At 40.4% G+C, this 27,239-nt stretch overlaps 2 protein-coding genes across 2 annotated transcripts; both read left to right on the plus strand.

Annotated features, from left to right (window-relative positions):
- Positions 1–4,409: 4,409 nt before the first annotated feature.
- Positions 4,410–12,291, plus strand: nfkbie (nuclear factor of kappa light polypeptide gene enhancer in B-cells inhibitor, epsilon). Its single transcript, XM_063496267.1, has 6 exons — positions 4,410–5,251; positions 8,361–8,463; positions 9,792–10,002; positions 10,324–10,412; positions 11,181–11,429; positions 12,181–12,291. The coding sequence occupies exons 1-6, from the start codon at positions 4,923–4,925 to the stop codon at positions 12,247–12,249; spliced, it is 1,050 nt and encodes a 349-aa protein (XP_063352337.1). The 5' UTR covers positions 4,410–4,922; the 3' UTR covers positions 12,250–12,291.
- A 2,861-nt stretch (positions 12,292–15,152) lies between these two features.
- slc35b2 (solute carrier family 35 member B2) lies at positions 15,153–22,810 on the plus strand. The gene is made up of 5 exons (XM_063496266.1): positions 15,153–15,261; positions 17,047–17,373; positions 19,295–19,482; positions 19,581–19,741; positions 20,898–22,810. Exons 2-5 carry the CDS (start codon positions 17,354–17,356, stop codon positions 21,828–21,830), a joined length of 1,302 nt encoding a protein of 433 aa, XP_063352336.1. The 5' UTR covers positions 15,153–15,261; positions 17,047–17,353; the 3' UTR covers positions 21,831–22,810.
- Positions 22,811–27,239: the final 4,429 nt, after the last annotated feature.

Here is a 27,239-nt window from a genome sequence, read left to right on the forward strand (position 1 = left end):
GCTGTTTTATTTCTGTGGGTTTTTGTTATGTATTGTTTGTCTATATTGGATATTCCCTGGATCTATCCATTTGGACTTTATATGGGTCAATAAATGTCTCTCTTTCGTTTTAGTCTGCCTATGTGTGCTGCATTTGGGTCCCTCTCGTCCACCCTGGACACCACCGCAGTTTGAAGACATGCTGTACAAGATGAAACATGAGACAGCGTTTGCGATGAAAAGTGTTTTAGTTAGACACTTTGGTCAGACTTTAATAGCTTTTATCCTACAGGAAGGAGCCATTAGAAAATAATTTCACTGTAGTCATAAAGGGATGGACACAATCGGCTACAGGCTGTGATGTTTAAGTGACGCTCAAGTGGCCCAAAGTGGCCCACGCCATTAGCAGCCTGAACTCTATATGCAAGGCAGGATAGATCCATGCTTTCATGTTGTTTATGTCGAGTTCTGACCTTGTCATCCAAGTGTCACAGCAGAAATCGATCAAAGCAGCCAAAATTTTTCCAATCTTCTGTTGTCCGGTTTTGTTCAGCCTGTGTGAATTATACACTCAGTTTCCTGTTCTAAGCTGACAAGAGTGGGCATCCGGTGTGGTCTTGTGCTGCTCCAGACCATCGGCTTCAAGGTTCTATGTCCTGTGGATTCAGAGATGCTCTTCTGCATACTTTGGTTGTAACGATTGATTATTTTTGAGTTACTGTTGCCTTCCTGTCAGCGCAAAGCAGTCTCCCCATTCTCCTCTGACCTTTGACATCAACAAGGCAGTTCCACACAGTGAACTGCTGCTCAAAGCATATTTTCTCATTTTCTTCTCTGTAAATCATAGAGATAGTTGCATGGGAAAATCCCAGCAGTTTCTGAAATACTCACACCAGCGCATCTGGCACCAACGAACATACCATTTTCAAGGTCACTTAATTCCCCTTTCTTCCCCATTCTGATGCCCAGTTTGATTTTCAGCTGGTCATCTTGACAATGTCAGCATGCCTAAATGCACTGAGTTGCTGTCATGTGATTGGATGATTCCACTTTTCATTTCAAATAAACTTCCTAAAGAACATGTGATGATTCTACAATAAAGTTGTATTTTGAATTCTTAGCAAATTAATCTCATCACTCCACCAAATATAGCTTTCAGACAAAAAGAAAAAGAGTACAAAAGTTCAAGTTTAAGCTGTGATATGGTTTACTTAATGCTGTGAATAAGGAGAAGAGGGCAAAAAGACAGAATTGCCCTAAAGCGTTTGTCATAATTTCATTGTTTTTTGTGAAAGAAGAGACCATAAGAAGACCAAGTAGGGAAAACTGAATATTTATCCTTGCTTTTCTTGTGCACAGCCCTATTTAAACAAGAACACTTTCCTGTATGATCCTGGAACACCGACCTGTGTTTATCACAGAGCACAGTATGGACATTGGACTGGACTCCTGGCGTAAAGTGGAAAAAGTAAACACAACAGTAGAGGAAAACAGATGGTAACTCTTAACAGCACTAAATGCTAACAGTCAGCATTGTTTTATGTTGTAGACTGTTTTCATCATGGACCTACCCCCCTCCCCTTAAAGTAGAGAAGCAGCTGTGTAAGTGAGCCCTCTAAAGGCCAAACCACAGGAAGCGTCTCAAAAAAAGTAAAAGTAAAAATACAGATGATAAAAAAGGAAAGCTCTGAATATTTTCTTCTTTTTATTTGACTGCATCAATCACAAAAGCATGCAAAACAACTACAGACTGACACTGTGAGCTGCTGCTGCTACAGACAGGACCCCTCAGCACATATCAGTAGCTGCTCATGTTTAATGTCTCCTCACTTTTAAATACAGCAAAATGAGATTTATATAAACCAAGCTCTGGTTTTGCAGCTTCTTAGAAAAAGGACTAAAGCTCAATGAATAATAATGTGCTTGTGGTTTATTGTTGCTACCAGTGACAAGCCTGAAAACCGAGACTTCCGCTGTGGACTTTAAAAATAAAAGCCAGATGTTTTGAATGGAGTATCACAGTGGGATGCTTGTTGTGTTCTGAATGAGTACATTAATGAGATTTGATACTCCTATGCAAGTCAGACTTAGATCCCATACTTAGATTATCACACTTTACTGTGATTGTGCTCTGAACCACGCTCACCTTTGAACTCCCCCGCTGTTTTGATACCAAATACACATCAATAAGGTTTCATGACTGCACCTTGCACAGTTCTGAGTGATTGTTTTGACGCAGACAGACTCAGACTGATAAGCTCTTCTATCACACCTACTGAATAGGCCAACGGGTTTATTTATAAAAATCATAAATAAACACAAATTGGTATTGTGTTGATTTTGTAAATGCACACCGGATGAAGGTTACTTCATATGGCATCTTTCAAACAAAAATAATAGAACTTCCTTCCTTTCCATGGGTCAGATGACACCCGTGGTCAAACTTTATTTTGATATCTACTGCACACATGTGAAGTTTGAGTGCATCTTGCACACATGCTATTGTGGTGATATAATTAGTCCATGTACAGACAAGCATACCTTCCAAAGTATTTGTAGCCTCTGTGGTAAATTGTATTGCACAGGGTGTAACCAGGATTACAAGTTATGAAGATGTGAGGCCTGCATATGCTCCAAAAGGGCTTAAAGGAACATGTCATTGTGTTAGCAAGTTTTAGTTCTGTGGTCAGATTTTGCATACTTAATTGGTTTTATTGACAGTTGAGTATTTGTTTTGTTAAAGCAGTTCATTTAATGCTGTTTAAGAAAGTGTGCATGGGCTCATGCATCATTCAGAGGCAGTAATAATCACACAACTCAAGCAGGGAATAATCACATAAACAAGTTTTTTGGTATTGTGATTTTAATGTTTCGTTTATTTCGTTATTGTATGTGATGTTGCTGCTTTCAGTATCCCTGCAGCTGTGGTACACAGTGAAGACTAAGGTTCTCAGAACAACTGAGACTTAAACATCAAAAATTGGAAATGCAAACCAACACAGTTAATTTATTTGATTATATATTTACTGTTTTTTTTTTATTAGCACACTAGACAAGGTTGATTTCATAGTGTGGGGGAGGTATTGTTAGCAGGAATTCTCCTGACACTGCCGACAGTCAGAAATGAATGATGAGCTTACTGAAGTCATTTGAGGGAAGGTGGAGTTTAATAGTTCAACTTTGCTTTTAGATAAAGACCGATGGGGAAAAGGAGAGGGTGTGGGAAAAGCTACTGATTGTACTCCTCCTTATCCCCTTGACTGTTGGGGTTTTTCCACTGTGACTGTGCAGCGAGGCATCAAAGTGCACTTAATGGAAAATGAAGATTATACAGAATCGTCCTTTTCAGAATCATTATCATTTTTTAAAATAATAGTTATTAGTCGTTTCCTTATTGATTTATTAATGTCTTTATCACTTTAATCTCCAAATCCCTCCCAAATTACTGAACTTCTTCCACAATCTCATTCTTTCAGCCACTACCCAGACCTCGTGATTGTACGTGTCATGATTACATTAGACAACAGGTCTTATCTATGTTTAGCACTGTAAGATTTTTTTTTTTGGGGGGGGGGGGGCAGATGTCACCCTATGCCCCCCTCTGGACATGCCCCTGAAAATAAATTCCAGTAAAAGTTAGTTAGAAGCCTGCGAACTGTTACCATGTCATCCTAATAGAGCACTTTGCTCTCAGACTGCAGGTTTAATTGTGGTTCCAAGGATATTTAAAAGTAGAATGAGAGGCAGAGCCATCGGGTTTCAGGCTACACTTCTGTGGAACCAGCTCCCAGTTTGGATTCAGGAGACAGACACTCTCTCTACTTTTGGATCAGGTGACCCTGAATCCCCCCTTAGTTATGCTGCAATAGTCCTAGGCTGCTGGGGGCTTCCCATACACTAAATATTTCTTCTTCACTCATCTTTTTCACTCATTATGTACTCACACTCCACTTTGCATTTAATCATTAGTTATTACTAATCTCTGACGCTCTTCCATAGTATGTCTTTTGTCCTGTCTTCTTCCGCTCTCAAAGGATGGTTGCAGATGGCTGTTCCTCCATGAGCCTGGTTTCTTTCTTTTAAAAGGGAGTTTTTTAATTCCCAATGTCATCAAGTGCTTGCCCAAGGGGGTTGTTTTAATTTTGGGGTTTACCCTGTATTATTGCAGGGTCTTTACCTTACTCTATACAACATGAGGAGACTGCTGTTGTGATTTGTGGCTATATTATATTAATAAATTAACTTAACAAAAAAATGAGAAGACACGAAATGGAAAGTCATCAATGGGTGATATATATATCTATATATCTATATATAGATATATATATATAAAGCCTTACATTGTGTGCTTTTATTTTGATAATCGCAAAGTAATTCCGCTCTCACACCCGACTCTCCGGCGTTTCTGCGCGCGCGTGTTCGCGAGGGAACGTACTGTGTGTGTGCGTTCGATCACGCCACTGGGGATTCCCCCGCGTGACAAAAACAGCTTTGCCTTTCACATGTCAGCTCTTCCCCTTCTCGCCTTTCATTGCTCATATGCTCTCCGCCTGGAGCTCACGCATTTACCGGATATTTAGTCGACGGGTAGTCGTTTGTGTGTCGTTTCACTCGTTTTAAACCCGATTCACCGACTCGTGAGTGATCTGCCATGTTTTCGAAACTTTTTAAAACGCGTTAAATCGGTAAAAAGTGAACGCCTCTTCCTACACAGAGGGCACAGTGTTGTCAGTTAATGGCATGATACGCAGCGGCTCGTTCCTCTGGTTTCACGAAGACGGTGCGGCGGTTATCACAGGTGTCACCGGGCTGTCCGGTCACATCACCGAGCACCGAGCGGCTACAGCGCCCGCAGGAAGCCTTTAAATCCTTGGGGAAGGCGGGAGGGGGAAACCCAGCGAGGCCACCATCATCACCACCACCATCACCACAGCAGCACTACCATGGCGAGCCATGACTGTACTAAAGAACACTTGCCGGAGGATAACCGCACAGACTCAGGCATTGAGTCGTACCGCTCCATAGTGAAGTCGGAGGAGCCCCGGGGGCCGAGCAATGACCTCAGCGGGCCGAGGGACAAGTTCTCCGGCGGGGAGGAATGGCTGGACTCAGCCTACGGTTCCTCGTCTCTCACGGTAGAGAGCCTGTCGGATATAGTCGGGGGCTGCACGATTTCCAGCAGCAACCAGCAAGTACAGAGCTCTGAACTCTCTGAGCAGGAGCAGGAGCAGGAGGAGAACTTGCTTACAACTATTACAGAGGATGGAGACACGTAGGTTTTTAATTGTTATTCATTTAATTTCCATCAAAAATTAAAAATTCTTGCACAGCTTGCTAGAATATTTGCTGAAAGGGATGCTGCTGCACACTGGTGGGTGAATACAAACCTTTTTGCATTTTAACTGTTTCTCTCTTAGAGGTTTCACCAGCTTTTTTGACACCCGTGATTTTTATCCTTAGTTGATATGGTTGGCAATATCCTACAATTAGTTTGCACAAGCTCTTTATTATTATCATTTCCATTATCTAGTGATTTGTACATTAATGCCACCACATTAGTTTTAATTGGATCACTGCCTGATATGTAGTGGTGGGGATTTATTAGACAATGTACAATTCAAAGTGATTTAAAACAAGAAAAAAGTATATATATTTTTTTATAATTGGTGACCTGTAATTAGAGATCTTTTTGTGTATTTGCTCTAAATATTGCACAGAATAATTTAAAGGTTACCAGAATAGTTGCTGGTTTAATTTTGAGCAGGGTAGTAGCTTCTCACTTCTTTTTTTTTTTTCTTTTTCTTTTTTTAAGTCTGCTGTAAGCTGTTGAACTTAAAATCCCCATGAATGGCAATTCTACTGCAGCTGGAGTCTGTAAATCACATTAGATTTCAGGCACAGTTTTTCCCATGGCGATACAGGTTTTAAAGGGGATTTCATAAGAGTGTGATACTGCAAACTTTTGTAATGAACTTTGTCCTTGTCGCAAATGTGACCGGTCTCCATTGAGTTGTCGACTCTCAGTCAGAAAACAGAAGTGAAACAGATAGGTTTGGACTTCCCCCATGCAGCACAGACAAAGCACATGCTGTGAGGTAGCTGTGTTGCCCGCTTTTCATCCAAGAAACTTGTTGATCAGGACAGGACAGTGTGTACGCATGTTTTCATTCCCTTCATTCACAGGCTTCTTTCTTTCCCCCTTGCTTCTTTTTTTATTTTATTTTTTTTTACTTTCTTCCCCCTTCCTTCTTCCAGACAGCTAAAAAAATCATTTGTGACTGAGCGGCTTTTCGCTGCTCTTCATTTCTCAATTTGAGTCAGTGAAACTTTTGCACACAATCTAAACACCTCAACCTCCACACACACACACACAACCTTATCAGCCCATGCAGACCTTCTTGTTTCTTATGTGACCCACTCATCTAGAGTTGCAGCGTCATCAACCAGCAGACCGATTTAATGAATCCTGCAGCCACGACCAGCCGGTGTGATCCTGATGTAGTCACATCACACTGCACAAGTGTTGTTGTGTCTCTGACCTCTTTTCATTTCCGCTTGCTGATTGTTGGGGCCACATGGTTTCATTCTCACACCCTAACTATAGATACCTGGTGGAGGGAAAAAAAACACCTGAAACACACCACAGTGCATTGCTTCGACTGACAGAATCATGCAAACACCAATTTTCCCCTGTGGGATTTTTTTTTTTTTTTTTAAAGTTCTTATTCATTCAAGTCTTACTCAAACCAGGAAGTCCCTTTCACACAAAGACATATGCTGACAGGTTTATGTCAGTGCAGCTCCATCAGTCTGCAGACGTAGCTGACATTTAAGCATCACAAAAATGTAATGTGGCTTCTCGTGCAGTATCCTCTCATCTTAACCATTACTGGGGTACTCGAGCGATGGATTAACACTCACAAGCAGCTTTGTATTTTTACATTTATTTTCATTTTCTCTACAGTTTTGGGAATTTTAAATTTCTAGAAATGCACAAGGAACCATGCACTTTGTCACCTGCAACCTTCCTAATTTACTCACAGTGAGAAATGCCCCACGTCTGTTTCCTCATTGCTTTTTCTCAAACAGCCCAAAGATGTTTAAGTCAGTGGAAAAAAAGCCAAATTATATGCTTAATTGGTGTTGATAATAGTAAAGTAGTAATACATCTTATGTATTTGTGGCAGTAACTACAAGAAATGCTTTTTTTCCCCTTGTTTTGTGACAAAAATAAGCATAGCATATTGCCACCTTTTTAAAATAAACCTTATGCAGGTCTTTTTTTTTCTTTGTTTCTCGGTGTCAGTAGCTGCAAACAAAATGTTCAGTTGCATGATTAATCCTTATAGATTTCAATAACTGATCACTTTAAAAAAGCAGCTGTATTATTGCTACCGCTGCACATTAGTTTTTGAAACAGTGATATTTTAAATTTGTGACTAAATAAAACTGAATTCTTTTTCCCTCCCTTTGGTGTGGGTCTTTTGAAAGAAAGGTAACCACATTTACCATTTAACAAATCGATAAATGCCACGTTGTTTACTACTTTGTATAATTAGACATGTGGCACTGTAAGTGTTCAAAGCTGAGTGTACAGCGAGATGTCGTGGGAACTTTTGATCCCACTCTGTCTGCGTCTGAAGCAGCCTGTGGCGTCCAGCGTTGGGTTAAATGACATTTACTCTGAAAGCAGAACGTCTCGCTGCTAAACTAACAGAGAAGTAACTGCTGCGGCGAATCGTGCAGCAGTAAAACATCAACGCTTCAAGCCTGTAAGATAAAACCTGATGTCCACAGAATTTGGACTCAGCAGCGAGTTTAAAGAACTTGAAGCCTCAAACTTTGATTTTAATCTGTTAGGATCCCTTTTCCAGATGGGGCTCTCGCTGTGTTGCTGTTGAGTCTAAATTAAGCACTAATGCTCAGTTCCATTTCCTGCTTTGCGCACACATTTGTTTGCTAGAACTTCCCACTGTGTTTTTTTTTTTTTTTTTTTTTTTGGGTGGCGTGCTTTTTGTTTTGTTTTGTCTTTTGCTGTAAGCGTTTAAACTGAAGCCTGTGCGATTATATCTGCTCACAGATGTTTGATTTTTTTTTTTTTTTTAAACCACCAGCACCTTGCTGTGCTGTCTAGAATTTTTTTGTATTGCTCAATACCCCAACGACTCAGTCTTGCCATTCAACCCACTAAGTGTTACATTTCGAGGTAGTCTCTTGAAATGAATACCGAGGAAAATTGTTAAGCAACATTTGTTGAAATTCACAGCGCTGCTTTTTTTTGGGGGGGGTAAGTTGCTCAATTTGAGATAAAGTAGGGCTGCAGATTTTTCCAGGCATAACGGTTAATGTTCATCTTCTCTTTTTCTTTCTCACTCCCATAGAATCCTGCACTTAGCAATTATCCACGAAATATCACCACTTGCTAAGGAGTTGATACAGATATTCCCAACAGAAGTCCTGGACATCCAAAATAATTTATATCAGGTAGGTGCAACAGGTCCTACAAGTTGCTTCTGCTGGAATTTTTTAATCCACAAATACTTCCTCATCTGCACCTTGATTGTGGAAGCGGTGGCTTTATTTATATCTCTGTACTTCCAGAGAACTCTTGTTCCTCTTTATTTGCAGTCCGTCCTCACTCGGGGACGTCACTGTGGGTGGTTCCAGTGTTAACTCATAAGGGACTTTGAATGGAAACTCCCCTCCTCTACTTCATGTAGAAATAGAACCACAGGGAGCTGTGGAGTGTATCCTTGTGTGGATGTGGGTGGAGGAGTTGTTCCAGTCCTTCAAGAAGTCCGACCAGAGACTTAACTTGAACTTGCAGAACTGTCAAAAGGAAACATGTGAAGTTGAGACTCAGCACTTCATGTAGTGACTCAGTTAGCTCTGTGCTGGGCTCTTTTGGTTTCCTAATTTCCTCTTAGTAGTCATTCTAAGATTTCAGATTTGGACACATTACCAAGAAGAAATTTGTTTGCAACCCAGGGGGTTTAAAATAAAAATGCATCTTTATTTCTGAAGGAAAAGGAAAACAAATGGATTAGGGATTTTTGCCATATTTTAACATGTGGTCCTGTGAGTACAGTCTCACAGCACAATTCTGATAACAAAAAAAAATGCAAAACACATTAAAAAAAAGAGAGAGACAGCACTATCATACTCTACACCTACAGCAGTCTTAGTAAACCACAGTGCAGAGTAACCGCATCACTTGTTGTGGATTAAAGATAAAACTCAATTTCTCAGAAAGGGTTTTCTCTTTTCCTCACTTGTACCTGAATGCAGCAGGTACAGGCCTGCGCTCTGGGGATTTTCAAAGGGAACTATTAGACTTTTACCTATTTCCTCTCATATTTATACCACTTCAGTAGTGGGTGCTCACATTAAACATGTCAAAAGTTTGGTATAATTAGGTCGGTAATCTCAATGAGCCGAAATTTTAGTGAAGCTTTGGATTACTCTAATGCTCAGAATCATCATTCATGCTAAGCTACTCTACTAGAGTCCAAAAATAATAATGAGGAGTTAGAAATGAGGATAAAAGCGTTCTTGGAAATACAGGGAAGCTGCAGCTGTGAAGGAGAAGTGACAGGGTATAAGGACAACAGCTGAAGAAATATATAAGACCACCATCAACCTGTTATTGTCAGTATGTTTGATGAATCAATGGACAGCTAGTAAATGTTTTTGTCTTTGCTTAATCTCAGCTGAACATTTTAGTAGATCATTTAACATCTCAACTTAAATATTTTTGTTTTTGTTCATTTTAACCAGAGACATGCAGCTAAAGTTTTTGTTTTGTTCCTCAGAGCCCTTTGCACCTCGCCACCTACTTAAACCTGAGAGAGGTGGTGCAGAGTCTGATGGAGAAACAGGTCAGCATAGAGCTGCAGGACCAGGACGGGAACACGGCGCTCCACGTGGCCTGCCAGCACGGGCAGTTAGAGTGCGCAACCGAAATGACCAAAGACGTTTCTCCCAGCAAGTTAGCTCCGATCCTCGAGACCCAGAACTGGAGAGGTGAGGGGAAAACAGTCATGGCTGCTACTAAATCTGTTTATGCGAGTTTTTATGCATTAAAGTCAAAAGGGTTTTTTTACATTTTAATGTCAAAGAAATATTTAACTAGCTTGTCTTTCCGTGATGTCCTCCTAAAAGACACATGAAGATTTCCTTGGACAGTAGCAGAAGAGATAGCGCCCACATTTAGCACTGATGTAGAACATGTTTTGTGTTGTATCGATACAGTGTTGGTCTATATTCTGCTTGAAGTTTGTAAAAACTGTTTGACCTAAAAATGAGCTCCAAATTGCAGATTTCAGACAACATTTGTAATTTCAGGTCTTGGCTGTCTTCACTTGGCTGCACTGAACAGGCAACATGAAATTATGAAGCTCCTGATCAAAAATGGTGCAGATCTGAATATACAGGTTAGTCTGTGGATCCCCCCCTAACTCAATGCATCATATGAGCTGTATTTGTGTAATTAAGTTTTGCATAAAGGCGGAATTCACACTAAACAGAAAGCCTTTTTTGCACTCGTGTAATTCAGCCTGAAATGATCACAAACAGTGCAGCTCCACTTGCAGACTTCCACTCATAACACTGAAAAGGAAAAGGTTGAAGGACCGGATGAAGAGTTTGTTTTTGTGGAAGCAAAGCTGCAATCTTTATTTATTTTTTTTCCCCTAAGAGGGCTTTCCGTACTTGTTTAATCCAGTCATATGTCTGCATTTATAATCACATACGTCCTGTTTAAACTGTGTTTACCACATTGGGACCTTATGTTGTGTTCCTATCATAAATCAGCTGCACCTGTGCAATGCTGATAGTGATATGAGCTGAGCTCGGGGCTTCCTGCAGGATTCAGTGAGACATAATTAGATTTGAGATATGATTAGGTCAGACTGGCCGGCCGCTCTTAACTTTCTATTGATGGTAGGGAACGTGGCAGTCCCGAAACCACCCCAGACATTCCTCTTAGTTTAAATCACTGGCCTAACATATCAGTCTGCCTCACATCCGATGTATTGAATTATTCATTATTCTAATTAGAATGTACTTTGACCTTTTTACTCGCTGATTTCAAGAATGTGGAATTGCAAAAAGAAAACTGTGAAACTGTTTAAATTTCATAATGAATTTCTGCCCTTTTTGTGGAATTTCTCATCGCTTTTCTCCGTCCGCTCCCCTCGTAGGAAGGAACCAGCGGCAAAACGCCTCTTCACCTCGCCGTGGAGCTGCATGACATCACATCTGTGAAGCTGCTGCTCGGCAGCCGAGCCAATGTGGACGCTGCAATGTTTAATGGCTGCACACCCCTGCATCTTGCGGTGGGGAGACAGGACGCCACCATCGCCACCATCCTCTGTCAGAATGGCGCCGACAAAATGCTGCGAAACATGGAGGACGAGACGGCGTTGGATTTGGCTGACGGCAATGATGATGTAAGCAAATATTAAGGGTTGAAATGCACTGCTGTACATATTTTAAATAATAAGACTGTCTTTTATTTTTCACCCATTAAATCCTGTTTAAAAACCAAAACAAAACCAGCAATATGTATGTTTTGCAGACTTTCAGTGGTAACTGTGCACTAACTCAACTGCACACTGTTTGGTTTATTAAACCTAATCTGTCAAGCCTCCTCCTACTGCCTGACTGAACTCATTCTTCGTTTACTCTTTAAGTGGTTTAAAAGTCTGGGGCACTCAACGACCCCCCCCCCCCCCAAGTAATGGTGCACATTTTAAAACAAACATTTAGTGGGGCCATCCCATCTGCAACAGATGTTATAGCCCCTACAGAGTCTTGACGTCAACATCATGTCAGGCTGGGTTTACCCTGAACATCACTAAGCTACCAGTTCAGAATAACCTACCAAAGCATACAAGCAGGGGACCTGGTGCTCTTTTAAAAAGCAGAGTAGTCACAGCAGAAGTGGATTTGGTTCATTTGTTTTCATTTATTTTACTCCAGTTTGTATGAAGCTCACAGACAAACACTATTCATGGTTTCAATTTTGACCTCTTGTGCTCTAAGTTCTCTGCTTAGTTCTGGGTTTCCTAGAAAGACATTTAGATAAGGGATAAGTCATCTGTACGGCAGCGCTTGTATAAATGCTGTTCTCTGGTATTTTTTCTAATCATTATTTAAGGATCAGTAAAGTTTGACCTGCTTCTTGTTCTTGTCTTTCAGATTCTGGCTCTGTTTCCTTTTGATGACATCCAGATCTCTGGAAGGTCGTTGGTTGGCGTGAAGTTTTGAGCTGAGTCACGGGCTGAACAACAGTCCTCTAATTGTCTGGAGCCTCACTGCAGCTCATTTAAAAAAAAATTTAAAAACCTATATTTTGAGCTAACATTGTTGATTAGTATACATATGCTTAGACAAGTATGTGCACAGTATAAATCTCACTTCGCTCTGATTAAACAGAGTAGTACCGCTTAATTGAAAGATTTTACAAGCTTGGTTATTTTGCTTCTTTTCGCATGCCTCTGGAGATGGTTGTACTCAGCTGTAAAACCCCACCTCACTGTGAGTACCAGACTGTCTCTAAACCTGTTCAGTGCCCACAAAAAAAATCTACCTCTTTATCATTTTGACCTGGTTTCAGTGGCTACAGATAGAGTATGCAAAATGCATAGTTTCAGTTTCTCAAACTTTATCAGTGACTTTGCATTGAAATTGAAGTAAATTTTAATTTTATTTTTTAATTTTGTTTTTAACTCTGAAAATGTGGCCTTTCACTGTAGTGCATAAAAGAGATTTTTGGAAGAATGCAATCAGAGGTGTGAACAGATATTAAAAAATGTAAATCCTGCAAAAACAAACTATTCTCATCTCTGCTTTTGCTAAAAAAAAAAAAGTGACAAGTGGTTAAAAATGTAGTGTATATAACAGGAAATGCAGCTTGATCTTTTTGATTTGTAGTTTTTGTTTTTTTTGTTTTTTGCTTGAAATAGTGAAACTATTTATCTCAACCTAGCTTTCATCAGCAGAAACTGTTCTTTGTGTAATTACACTGGCCTGTCTAGTTAAGAGTTCATTTATTTTGTAATAAAAAGACAGGAAATTCATGAATGTTGTGTCTTTTTTAATTGCAAAAACAGTCATGGTAAAGGACGTGTTTAATTTTGAAGGTTTTACATATCAGCACATAATAAAAAAGATAATCAGATCTTAAAATTAGCTGAATACAGCTTCAGATAAACTACAAAATGTGGCACGGTTTCATTATTTATGTGTGGAAAACTAAGTACAGTCTGACTTCTTTAGGAACTAAATAGATAAACAGCAGCCAGGTGCCGTTAATCAAGTAAACTTTATTAACTGAGCCAAGCAAGTGTAAGCACCTCTATGAAAATAGAAGCTTTGGTAGTTTGCTGCTCTGAAACTTTAGGGTGTGTGTTAACATGATGACAGAGGAGGACAAATCTGGGAAGGATTATACAGCCATTTCTTCACAAGTGTGCAGACCAACTGTCAAGCACAGTGGTGGAGGAGTCATGATTTGAGTTTGTTTTGCACTCACTGAGTCACCTGTAAAATCCTCTGTTTACCAAAGTATTCTAGAGCCGAACATGACACCATCTGTTCAGCGGTTAAAGCTTATTGAGGACAATGATCTCAAGCGCAGCAGCAAATCTACAACAGAAACGAATCAAGGCATTGGAATGGCTGAGTCAAAGTCCAGACCTGAACCTGCCAAATGCCTAGGCGGGGCCTAAACGAATCCCCACAAACCTCCTGAGGCAACGTTGTAAAAAGGGTGAGGCAAAATTCCTCCATAACGATGTGAGCGGGTGATAGTGAAATAGAAACAAAAATGCTTCTACAAGCTATGGAATCATGGGGAATACCGAATTTTTCACACATTGCCAGTATGCCACATGTTGCTGTTCATCTGAGGCTGTTTACCTAATTTAAAACATGATAAAAACTGGATTTTTTTTTTTTTAAATCTCCTCATATGTAAAACCGTAGAATTGAAAGAGGGTTTCCTATCTTATTCAAGCATGCGTCTCTACCTAATGTGCGCACATGCACAAGCCTGACACGGTTTACCAACGGTCTTACATGTGCAATTCCAAGTTGTTGAAAGCTTCAAAACAAGGTGTTTCAAATATGCAGAGAGACAGGTGATGCAGATATATTTTAGCTTCCACTTAAATGAAAGTAAAGGTGAGATGATTAAATGTTATGTTGTACAGGAATGCTCCTAACAAAAAAGCCCTTTCTTTGCAAAAAATCAGCTGACTGGAAACACGGTTTATTTTTGTTTTCCTGTAAGTGGCTTCTTCCTTGTGGGTCCTACAGTACAATGACCGGTGGAACTGTGGAAATTCCAGTTGGTTGGATTTTCTATTATAAACACATACCCACCGCAGAACAGGTTCACTTCATGTTCATACAGGTATATTGACCTGAATAACTACCTGGCAATTACAAAATTACTTTCCTTTGACCAGGTAAACATGACAGCAGAAGCAGTAGCAGCAGATTTGTCTTTATCTAGTTCCCGGTCAAATTAGCTGTACGGTTGCAAAGCACAACTTAAGTTTTAATTGAATATAACAGTTAATATTATGGGATTTTCTCATCTTTCATTATCACATGTGCACAAACAAAACTTATGGCAACAGCTACCAAACCGACAAACCTCTGTGGTCAGTAGCTAGAACAGAGTTATGAAACTATACTAGTCTACTTCCCCATTCAAGTGTAATCTGGAAAACTGATACTGTTGTGTTATGTACAGTAAAGACCATGCTAGTGCTGCAAAAGTTTTTAAAAATGGTGTGTTCAAGTCATGTATTCCGCTCTGTGCGATCCTTCTCAATCAACATCTATGATGATAGTATGCGTAATACACTCAGCAGGTCAATTATCTCATCAGGTCTGACTAATACTCCTGGAAATAACATTTCTTTCTAATGGAATGCCGGAATTTCCATTCTTGCAGACATCCACCTTCAGGCTGCGGTCAGTGAAAGGCGCAACATAGCCTGCGTGGGATATTATTCAGATAAATATATCAGCCGTTATTATGTGATATCTTGAAATCCGGCTTCGCTGTAATATCTTGGTTTAGTTAATGGTTAGCTGCTCTATTGAATTTTTTTTAATGACGGAATGTCTCTCTTCACTTTTGCAGTCAGAAGGAAACAAAGACGAGACAAACGTTGGAGGAATTACTACTGAGGTGTATTGGAACGAGGGCACACATTCCCCTGCGTGAAAATAAACGGAATTCCTTACTGGTGACCTGTTTTAGAAGTGAGTCAGGGGTACGGCAGGTACTGTGGCGTCGTTGAAGAAGCAGCTCAGATGTGTTTATCAGCAACAATGACAGCAGCCTATTTAGATGCTCACTCACTGGCATGAAGGAAGTGCTTTACTGTGCACGTGTTTATGAAGTAGGATTCATTTGAAATGCCTCATGCATAAGGCTTTCCAGCACAGCTTAACCTTCTTCAGAGATGCATAGAGTGGATGTCTTGGTTGTCTGGGCCTTTTATACTGTCTTTTATACTGGAAATCTTCAAAAACTATATATATCTTTACATTTTAATCTTTTTTTCTTATATATACATATAAAAACAGTATGTCATGTCTTATATGCGATGTTTCTTTTTTCCAAGAAACGGGAGAACTGGGTCATTACATGTAAAGAAGAGAAGATCTGTTTGCTGCTTTTGCATTTATTTGTATTTACTTACATATCAATAAAAATAAGGAATGTCATCCAGACAGTCATCTCTATGAGCAGGGGGAAAAAGCCAAATTAAGAAACACAACAACAGCTTAAAAGTTTAGACTATGAAGATTTTCAGACACTGAGCAGTGGGAAGCACTGGCATCAAAGTAAAGACCCGTATCTTTACATTTTAATCTTTTTTTCCCCCTGTTTGTTTGTTTGATTCGTTTTCCAAGATCTGAATCTTTGGATTGTTATTTTTTTTATGTTATGCGTTTACATTTCCACCACAAGTATGATATGTTTTGGTCTGAATTTAGGTATTTCTTTAACTAGAGCAGATAATTATTTTAGGTATGATTTTTAGGCTCATGTGCCATCTTATAGATTGTACTTGATTTAAAAAAAAAAAAGCAATACAGAAGAGTTTAATCATTGTTTTGTGTTGAATAAATGTTTTGTGAAGTGGTGTACTCAAAGAGATACAGCAGTTTTAGCATCCCTAGACTAGTAGTCTATCTTTGCAGCTGGTGATTGTTTTAATTACTTACTTAAGACTGGGTGGCTTTATCTATAATAACACATAGCGTAGCACAATATAACCCAGTGGTATATTTATACTTTAAAATGTGACAAATAGTATGTATGTCAAGCTTTAAAATGAATAACACGGAGTATAGAGTAGAATACTTCCAAACTATAGCTTCCACCATCTGGTGTAAAATCTTGGCCCAAAGAAGATTTCAATACTAGATTGGTTGAGAAACATGTGCTACTGTTGGCCAAAGAGGAGAGGGGGAAACCATGTTAAGAGGCAGCGAGAGAGAAAGAAAGGCAGGAGTGTGGAAGTGAGTTTAATTACTTATGGAGTTAACCATCCAAAGCAAAGGACAATGCACACGAGAAGTGCAGGAGAGAGTGCAAGCAAGGTGGAGTGAGTGTAAATGAGTGTCAGGGCTGAGGATTGGCTCAGGATAAGTGTCAGCAGCAATAGTATGAAAGTTTACAAGACGATGATGTAGACAGCAGCATTGATAAAAAGAAGGCCGAGCTGGAAGTGGCAGAGCTGAAGATGGGTGTAACCAGGATGGACAGGATTAGAAATGAGTAGATCAGACTGGCACCTTAGGTTGGGCCTTTTGGAGACAAAGAGAGGCGAGGCTCAGATGGTTTGGACATGTCCACAGGAGAGATGGTGGATATACTGGACAAAAGATGACCACGGTGAAAATTCATGGCATTCCAATCGCAATAGTTGATCACAGGGCTATGGTGGGCCCACTCACTGCCCTGCTGTCTGTACACGTCATAGCCCAACAGCTCTTGAATTGCCTTTGTGTATAAACCTATATTTCGCTTTGCAGTTCCTCCTCCACACCGACAGGGGTCAGAGCCGCCGGGAGGGCGCTGTTGTCTCTCGCCAGCATCCTGTGGTGATGCTGCTGAGTAAAGAGGAGGTGGCCTTTCCTGCTGAAGTGAACACATCGGCTATTGAGGAAAAGTCGAAGACCTCTGATCTAAAGGCGACTAGCCTGAAAGAAAACAGCATCTCATTATTTAGTCATTTTTCACCTGGCGGACCCACGGGGCTTCATGGTGTGTCACAGCGGGGACGCTTGAGTCTGTCGGCGTGTGTGCTACGCCGGGTGTCGGCCACGGAGTGCAGGGAAAATGCCTTCTTTCTCACAGAGGTAATATTTTTCAGACACAAGTGGAGCTAACTGGGAAAATGTGTCACGCTGAAGATGAGTTTGAGGTATGGGCTCATTCAGGTAACGGTGAACCTTTCTGTGATGCAGCCTTACGGGGGCAGATTTTTGAAGCTGTAAGTAGCCTACGGAACCGGTATTAGCTTACACTAATTTAGCAACTAAAGGTCCGACCTAAACACCCTTTCGTTTGCCAGCCTTTACCAAAAAATGGGTTAATTTAGTTTTATAGCGAGTGAGAGAGAGAGTCTGCTTTTTCTGTACAGTCTACGGCTGTTTGATAGTGGGCGTGTCTGTCTGCAGGCAAATATGTTGAAATATGTTTCATATCTAAGTCAATTTACTGCAACTAACCCAAGAGTTATCGAACAGTGTGCATTCATTAAAGCTTTAATAAATGGTTCCAACACCTATGGAAAAATACCTAATACTGGTACAAGTATTGGTGTTTTTCCACTCTACACTTTCTACATCTACCCCACCAGCCTTATTTTTTTTAGCAACTTGGGAGAAACAGTTGCGTTATTGTAATGAAGACCTGTTGCTCCAGTTTTAGTGGTACATATATGTGCACACGTCAGTCTAAACAAGTGCTCATTTTCTCTCTTTGTGTGTCTATGGCGTAGCAGCATGTAGGATGGCTTGTCTGGTGTGTGCAGTGCATTCCTTCATGTAATAAGCTTCTTGTTCAGGGCTCCCTGCAGTAGGCTATTGGCTGACCAGGGCGCTGCAGAGTCCCAACACAAAGAGGCTCTGTGTTAGCCGGGCTCACAGGCCCCCACAGGAGGAGGCCCTGCCTCACTCCAAATGGGATACATCTCAGTGCTGTTGTCGGCAAGGAACACACCTTTTCACAGGAAGCTTGAGTTTCACCACAGGTGTCCTTTAGTCATTAGTAACACTTAAGCTGTTTGTGGGAATGGGTGATGAAGCACATCTGATGTCTTCACGGCTCAGTTAGCAAGTTGGTTGTTTTAACTGATTCCATTAGCTCATTTCATCATCCAGTGCTCTCATGCTGTAGCCACAACCAGACTACACTATGGTTGATGCTTTATTATTATGTTATTAGCCTGAAAAACAGTTTTAAGGTGGGCTTTCTGGCTCTGGAGGAGGTTTTCTGAAAAAAATTGCCCTATTTATGTTTTCAAAAAATGTTTTAACATGCTACAAACTACGTTTAAAAGATAGCAAGTTACGTTTATAACTATTTTCAAGACAAAGCTGCTTTTTTTTTTTTTTTTTTTTTTTTTAAAGGATGCTACAGAGTTAAAGGCACAGAGAGTGGTACGTTGCCCCACAGTTTTGGAGCTCAGGTCTGGAAGGAAGGCAGAATCCCCCTTAGTTTTCAGAGGAAGGGAGATACTTGAGGACTTGATAACCCAGTTTGGAGAATGAGGGTGTAGTGGTTCCATCATATAGGTGAATCTGTAAACAGACAGATCCACCTACAGACAGACAGATCAGGGAAAGATAATTAATTAAAGATATTGTGAAGATGCATAATGTGATGGTGTTTTCTACTACAGTATTGGTCAGTTTAATCAAACCTTCACCCAAACTGTGCTCGGGGACAAGGTCACATATGTCATTTTACGGGCATGTTTTCATTTTTGCTAAGCATCGCTACTCCTTGTTGGGGATTGATTAGATTTTAATGAAAGTGCGTGAAAATTGAATAACCATTGCAATGCTCACAAATTAGCTTTAATTTTAGATGCTTAATTTAGCAGACATAAACAACATTTGTGTATTGTTCATTTAATATTTATCATCAGCCTTGTTAAAATATAAAGTAATGTAAACTGTCTTGTTTATGTGTATAAGCTGTAATCACCAGCAGACTCTCATTGATATTGTTTCTGTTATGTAGCCTGATTGGTAGTTTTGTGTCACCCTGTAGGATTTGGCCTGCACTCGTGTTGCTCCTGTTCCCTTCCGCCGTGACTGCAGAAGAGCCTTCGCTGCTGGATGGCTGGCACGATGTCTGGCTCTTCCGCTTTCTCGTCAACATGCTGGGATACTCAACCATTATCATCCCTGGCTACCTCCTCATTAGCTATTTCAAGCGCACCAATTATGCAGAAACAGGTTCGGGATTTGAGAGAATTTTGCTGTCTTATTTTTAAATGCACGAAAGCTGCTGATCTAAAACTCGTTGGGCTTTTGTCTTTCTCACGTTTATTTAGGGAGTGGGTTTTGCTTTCCTCTCATAAAGACCTGCGTGTTTGGAAACGAGGCCAAGACCAGCTTGTTGGATGACACGTCTGCAGCAAGCAGGAATGATGCTGATTCGGGTTCAACACTCAAACAGGCGTTAAAGTTAATCTTTTGCGCTGCCGGACTTCAGGTATCCTCCCCCAAAACCTTCAGTCATTAATTGCATATGCTAATGCTACCACATTATGTCCTATTTCTGAGGACCCAATGTTTGGAAGTTGAAGTATGCCACTGTTTGTCGATACTGTATTTAGAGCAACATCAAGCGCAATGCAGTACAGCAATAAAGGTACTGATCCATGCAGACAAATTAGTTATTTACAAGATTTGTTCGAGGAGTGAAGGTTGTGTAATTCATTTTTTTTTAAAAGGCGGCATGATGGTAACGTCTGTGTTGGTCCTCCAGCTTGCTCCAACAGGCCAAAGACATGCTTGTTAGATTAATTGTTGATTCTAAATTAGCTGTAGATGTACATTTTCAGTGGACATGTTCTTTTTAACACTTATAACGTCATTCGTCTCCGCTGCTGACAGACAGACCAGCAACCGCCTGAGAGTGGCTCACAGACCAGTCGTACTAGATACTTTGTACTCTGCCTTCATTGATAACAGAGCTCACTACAGGCAGACCGGCCATCCTCAGTTTAAAGCAGATCGCAAACACGCCACACCTGCTGGACCATAAATTTCACTTGTGTTGAATTAGACTGGCGACCGGGGATGGCTGCTTAGGGTGTGCCCGCCTCTCACCCAGTGATAGCTCAGATAGGCTCTCCTCTTTGTTTAAAAACAGAGTGACCGTAAGCCCACTCCAGTGTTGTCTGAGTGACTTTAAAACAACACTGGAGTGGCTTTGGGATAACTCTTGAGTGGCAAAGTTGAACCCCCTTCTCAAACAGAAACATACATCGCTGGTGAGATCTCAAATTTCTGACACTCATCTTCCATTGTGATAGAGCTTTAGATACTCTGCAGTCAAGAATGGCAAAACATTTCCAAAAATGAGGTGTACAAAACTTCAAAGCTTCAGCTAAGTACTCAGTAAAGGGCCTGAATACTTCCGCTTTCCTTTCAATATACAGGCAGTGAGTTTATAATAGGGGAAATGATGGATAATTCAGCCATTGACAGTAACGGTTAAATGAGAAAAGAGTAAAGGGTTTGAATAGTAGTAGTGTGATTCCTGCTTAACTGGGGTCAGAATTCACACCACCCGAAATAACTCTTTTAACGCTCTTATTAAGGTGATTTAACTCAGTGTTAAGAATAAACTTTTCTTATCTTAGGTTTCATATCTGACATGGGGAGTCCTCCAGGAGAGGGTGATGACTCGTTCTTACGGAGCCGCAACTACAGATCAGGAGGGAGAGAAATTTAAGGACTCGCAGTTCTTGGTCTTCATGAACCGTATCCTTGCTCTGACTGTGTCGGGCATCTGGTGCGTCATGTTCAAGCAGCCTCGCCATGGAGCACCCATGTACAAGTACTCCTTCGCCTCGCTCTCCAACATCCTGAGCAGTTGGTGCCAGTACGAGGCCCTCAAGTTCATCAGTTTCCCCACTCAAGTCCTGGCCAAGGCCTCCAAAGTCATTCCTGTCATGCTCATGGGGAAGATCGTGTCCCATAAAAGCTATGAATACTGGGAGTACTTCACTGCTGTGCTGATCTCGGTCGGCGTCAGCATGTTTTTGCTCTCAAGCACAACCGACAAACATCCATCCACCGTCACCACTTTCAGCGGGGTCGTCATCCTCATCGGCTACATCATCTTCGACAGCTTTACCTCCAACTGGCAGGACAACCTGTTCAAGTACAAAATGTCATCAGTGCAGATGATGTTTGGAGTCAATCTGTTCTCCTGCCTCTTCACCGTCGGGTCGCTGCTGGAGCAGGGTGCCTTCTTTGAGTCGTTGGGTTTCATGACCCGCCACTCCGAGTTTGCCTTTCATGCCGTGCTGCTGTCCGTGTGCTCGGCATGCGGTCAGCTCTTCATCTTTTACACTATCAACCAGTTTGGTGCTGCCGTCTTCACCATCATTATGACCTTACGGCAGGCTTTCGCCATTCTTCTCTCGTGTTTCCTTTACGGTCACACCGTTACCTTAGTAGGTGGCTTTGGTGTCGTTGTAGTGTTCCTGGCACTTTTTCTACGGGTGTATGCACGTAGCCGTATGAAGTCAGGTCGGCGGGGAGCGCAGCCGCTTGCACAGAAGGTGTAGCGCTCCAAAGTTGCACCAAACTGGGAACTAAGACCACGTTTTCTGTGGTGCTATTTGTCTATTTGTGTGCATCTTTCTCTCTTTTATTAATTTTTTTTACCGTTCAGTTCTTTTAAATGTTATTTTTATTAGCAATGGTACAGAAAGGGATTCTGCAGTTTTTACTCTTACACCAAGGTACCCCCAAGGGGTTCATGTGATTCGTTAGGTCAGAGAAGTTTTGAGTGCCTGCAAACTGCCTCTTCAGCTCTTTATTATCTTTTTTTTTTTTCTTAAACCTCCATACGTTGCCCATGCATCCAGTTTAGGGTTTCTATGACTATGGAAAATGTACGAGTTTAATAGCTAGGCATTATTTCCCAAGCATTACTGATATTGTCCCTTATTTAACTTTATCCAGGCTAATGGCACCATTTGTTGGGTTATCCTTCAGTCGCAGCAGCCAGATGTTTATCTATCAACCTATTGTGTTGGAGAGCAGGGGTCTTTATGTGGCTTAAGATGGTGTCAAAACATGGTCCATACATTTTAGTTTAATTTAAGATATATTAACATGTCACATAGGCTAGCATCAGTTAGGGTTCAGGTAAACAAAATTCTGGGTCATAATGAAAGAATCAGATGCTGCTGTGGGTTGTTTTAGAATTTTTTTTCCACACTGTTTTACTTAATGTTTTGAACTTTGGGCAAAAAAAAATGTATAAATATATATATATCTTAAATCAGTTTTTTTTTCAAGCCAACTTGTCAGTTGTGTACTTTTGTAAAAGGACTGCTTTGATGTGAATGTTTGGGGAACACTGAATGGATGATTCTGATGCCTCATTGCTGTCACAAATGATGTGAAGATACTGTAGACCCAGGGGTCAGTTTGCAGAACGGAGTGCATACAAGGGAAATGCAATGTAACTGGTTCCTTGTTTTTATCATTCTACTATTTCCTCTGGTAACTGGATTAATATTAAAATAACTTAATACTATCAAGTGTTTTGCAGTGATGTTTACATTGTTTTTATTTAACCAGAGGAGACTGAAAAGAAGGTCTAGAACATCTGGAGAAATCGAACTAGCCATGTCGCCAAAGAGTTATTGGACGTCACCTATCATTTTTCCTGTTAGGCCTCAGCCCGACATTCAATGGCATTGACCACAATCTTAGAACCTGGTATTTACAGGGAGTTCATTGCAATGGTTTGAATCATTTTTATCTAATACACTCCATTTTTTGTGTAAATGAGCAATTTCTTTGAAGCTATCATTTTTATCAAATTGAGTAAAACCAGGTGAAAAATACAAAAAGAAACTAAATGGAATTATACCTTTTTCAATCAAATACAATACACGCAAAGAAACACTTTGCGTGCATTGTATTTTTCGGACCATGAGGTGCACTGGATTATAAAGTGCACTGTCGATGGATGGGACTGTTTTCATACATAAGGCGCATTAAGCGAAACAAAACAGTCAGATAAGTCAAACTTTACTTAACTCATTTTTCTTGCTTTCCCCACTTCCGTACCATTGATTAATTAATGTTGAATTCTCTTGCAGCTGCTCTATTCCTGTGTTGTTGCAGTATATTAATGGCTAACCTCGTATTGTGGATGGATTAATTCATTTGTTCTCGTGACTCAAGTTTGGTCCGTTTACAGCATCCTGTGTTGCGATTGCATTTATCCCTAACCATCAGAAACCCTCACGTTAACTTTTTTCGAGTGGAAAAAGTAAGCATTCATCCTCCAGCTTCACTGTGTGTTTATGCAACATAACATAGCTGTGTCGCTAGCGATATCATAGCAAATCATTATATACCAGCTAGTCCAACTTCATTAACCCTACAACAGTCACTGCTGTTTAGTTTTCTGTCTTCATTTATGTTGGAAGTGATAGCAAAGCTGTACGTTTTAATTTTTTCAGAAATCTCTCAGTCAGAACATGCTATATCATGCTTAGGTAACTAGCGAGCTAACTTCCTGCTAACTTCTAACTCAGTTAAATTTAATAAATCCTGTTTTCATGGATGCCTGGATGTTAAACTTAATTGTTACACCTGGTAAAGCAGCAACGCTGATCATTTCATTACAGATGAAAGAATTTAGACCGTTTTTAACTCTCAGTGATCCTGCAGTGTAGGGCAGGGTAATATGGCCAAAAATATTTATCACGATATAAATTTGAAAATTTGCGATAACAATATAACTGACGATATAATTGATATGAGACAAAATACTTAACATCTCCACAACTTTATTAGTGCAAAAAAAAACCATCAATGTATTTTCACTTAAACAAGGAGCTGTTTTTTTTATGTGCATTAAAGCTATATAAAAATTTAACAGTGCAAATGCAAATTCCTTGCTCACAGTTTAACTAAAAGGCATTTCCAGTGGAAATTGGCCAACATATCCTGAGCATAACCATGTATAATTTCCGCAAAACTTAAAAAGAGGTTATACACACACAATGCGGCAATCCATCCTACCTTTGTGAATGTGACCTACAAGCATACTTTAACAGCTAAAATTAAGTGGCAAATCGTCCTACCTTTGTTAATAAGAGCTAGAAACATACTCTGACGGGTAAAATTAAGTGCCAAACCATGCTACCTTTGTGAATGTTACCTACAAGCATACTTTAACAGGTAAGATTAAGTGGCAAACCGTCCTGGCTTTATGAATATGAGCTACAAGCATACTCTGATGGGCAAAGTTAAGTGGCAAACCGTCATACCTACTTAAATTTGTGCTGGAATTACTCTGTGACAGCAGAAATGTGCATAAACTACTTACGGTAGGACATTTTGCCAAAGTAGGATGATTTGTCAGAACACCGTGTACCACATAAAATCAGTTCGGTAATAACGACGGCCCGCTTGCATGCTCTACCAAAAAATGTGCTTTGGTGTGTATCTGACGGAAGAAAGCCAAACCAGTTCCACACCACTGAAGCTGCACCATTTTTACAAACCAATTCTAGTTCAGCTTTAAACAATCCGCTTTCGCCCTTCTCATTCTCCGTCGCCGCCATGCTTTTTCCGCCATGTGCGTATAAAAACAAGGGCACTGCGCATGCACGTTTTACCCATATTCTATCGCGATACTTCATTTTCTTATTATTGCCTAACATTATACCGGTATTACCGTGAACGGTATGATATGGCCCAGCCCTACTGCAGTGTTCATTTGACTTTGGGACCTGAAGCAGGCATAGTTTTGGACCCAGATTACTCTGCGAGGCTCCTGACTAATGATTGGTGCGGCTTCGTACTTTACTAAAGTGGTACTAAAACATTTTTTGACAGATTTGTGAGTGCTGTGTACCACATAAAATTGGTTCGAGGTCAGTAAGCACAACCAGAATTCATACATAAGGCGCACTGTCGATTTTTGAGAAAACCAAAGGATTTTAAGTGCGCCTTATGGTCCTTCTTCTGTGATGTGATTTGTAAATTCCAACAGTGTGCCACATGAATCAAGCCTGTTTTATGTATTTCTGCATGAATACACCTGTGCATCCTTGATTATAGTTAATTTAGCAAATTGCTTCTCGCTTGTAGTTGCATTTCAGGAATGAAGACCTCCTTCATTGTAGTATACTGAGATTTGTTACAGGATCACGAGCAGGAAGAAACTTTACTCTACTTTTCCTATAATCTTGCCCAATGGCCCACTGGCCCAATGGCCCACTGGTGATTGACTGGTGGAAATATTAAGCAGACTGTCTTAAGGTTAGTCTATGATAAAATTGGTGTCACGTTTTGTATGAGTGGTATTTGATTTACCGACTTTTTCTGAACATGTATGAAAAGTTCAATGTGGTTATAAAGCCCACTTGGCAGGTCTGAATCTGGTGATATTATTTCAGTAATCTTATGTTGCTACTAAGTTCAGTCTGAGTCACATACAACACACTTTCAGGAGGTGTGAGGTCCCGAGATGGTAAAATCAAAGTACAGTTTTACTCTCTGCTCTTTCACAACCAATAACTAGAATCTCGGTTTTGTCTTTTGTCCCTTGGAGGTTACTTTGGGCCATCTGTTCATGTCAGAGATACAGATTTCAAAGGAGTAAATTTGGCTTTGGTGAATAGGATTTACATCTGTATAAAGGTGGGTGTCATCTGCAAAAAAAAGCTGATAATCGATTTTCATGAAGCGAATGTATATTTCTGTATTGGCAGTGATAGCAGCAGCAGCAGCACAGTGCTGAGGTTGCTGTGCTTCAAAGCTTTAGGGGCCTGAGTTTTTACCATAACTGCAAGTTTTCCGGTTCAAATCATTTGATTCTCTTTCCGAAATGCCACGGCTCCCGTGCCCCTTCCACCGTCTCCTGTCTCATCGAGCGGCAAGACAGCAAATATAATTTTCGAAATACGTTTGAGGTACTCTTTGCGCTTGTCACTGATTCATTAATCAGTCCACTATTATGATTCACTGAACATCAAAACGAAGACTGGGTTTGACTGTGAAGTGCCAGAAAACATTTCCCCCTGGTTTATCGATCTCAAAGCGGCTCAATCGGGGAATTTCCCTACACCTCTCGTTTTCACAAGTCCTACACCCCATCTGGGTTGTAGAAGTGCGTCACTGCGTCAGTCTTAGCACTCTTCTTTTCAGTGAGAGAGATTTAAAAAGAAAAAAACAAACAAGAGAGGTGGGGTATAATAGGAGCTGCAAACAGATTGACCTTTGGTTTCAGCCCCCACTGGACCAGTCACTGTGAGCTCTCGCTCTGACTGCAGGGATGACACATTCCGAGTGTTTTTTATTCCTTTATTAAAAGAACATTTGACTGTTTCCATTACTTGGGAGCTTCCCGAAACAATATTTGCCTTCCTGGAAGAAGATTCACAGCTTTGACAAGGACAAAGTGAAAGGTATCGAAAACATTAAAGAAAATGGTGGAGGTATTAGGAAATACAGACATTTTCTTTTTAGTTAATCAATATAAGAAGACTTCTCCCCCTCTCCAGCTGGGTTATCATCACTTATAATCTACACAGAAGCTGCACTACTGTGCAAAAGTCTTGAGCCACGATAATTTCTTTCTATTTTGAATATGGACAATGAAACATGCAAGCTTACATATGAATACAATATATAGGATAGAAAACGCTGTTTCTTTTTTAGCGGTAACACTTCAGCACCAGAGAAATGTGAAATGAATAAAGATCAGTTACAAAGCATGCCTCAGAAATCAGCAGTTTTAGAGATAAAATGTGCTATTTCGTCTGGATTTTGATACATGAAATGATAATATGATATTCACAATACAATCATATGGTAATATACACCTAAAGAAAATATATTTACTGATTTTATTTAGAGCCCAGCTTGCGAGGCCAAGGGAAGATTCTGTGGAGATGTTGTCACATGGATAAATGTCAGTTCCATTAATAACCTTGAATATT

Source organism: Pelmatolapia mariae, linkage group LG15, assembly GCF_036321145.2.
Source record: "Pelmatolapia mariae isolate MD_Pm_ZW linkage group LG15, Pm_UMD_F_2, whole genome shotgun sequence".
Taxonomy (NCBI): Eukaryota; Metazoa; Chordata; class Actinopteri; order Cichliformes; family Cichlidae; genus Pelmatolapia; species Pelmatolapia mariae.

Coding starts and splice junctions, on each gene's coding strand:
- nfkbie (XM_063496267.1), top strand. CDS start 4,923: ATGGCGAGCCATGACTGTACTAAAGAACACTTGCCGGAGGATAACCGC. Junction 8,464..9,791: donor TCCAAAATAATTTATATCAG/GTAGGTGCAACA, acceptor TTTGTTCCTCAG/AGCCCTTTGCACCTCGCCAC. Junction 10,003..10,323: donor CGAGACCCAGAACTGGAGAG/GTGAGGGGAAAA, acceptor TTGTAATTTCAG/GTCTTGGCTGTCTTCACTTG.
- slc35b2 (XM_063496266.1), top strand. CDS start 17,354: ATGCCTTCTTTCTCACAGAG. Junction 17,374..19,294: donor ATGCCTTCTTTCTCACAGAG/GTAATATTTTTC, acceptor GTCACCCTGTAG/GATTTGGCCTGCACTCGTGT. Junction 19,483..19,580: donor CACCAATTATGCAGAAACAG/GTTCGGGATTTG, acceptor ACGTTTATTTAG/GGAGTGGGTTTTGCTTTCCT.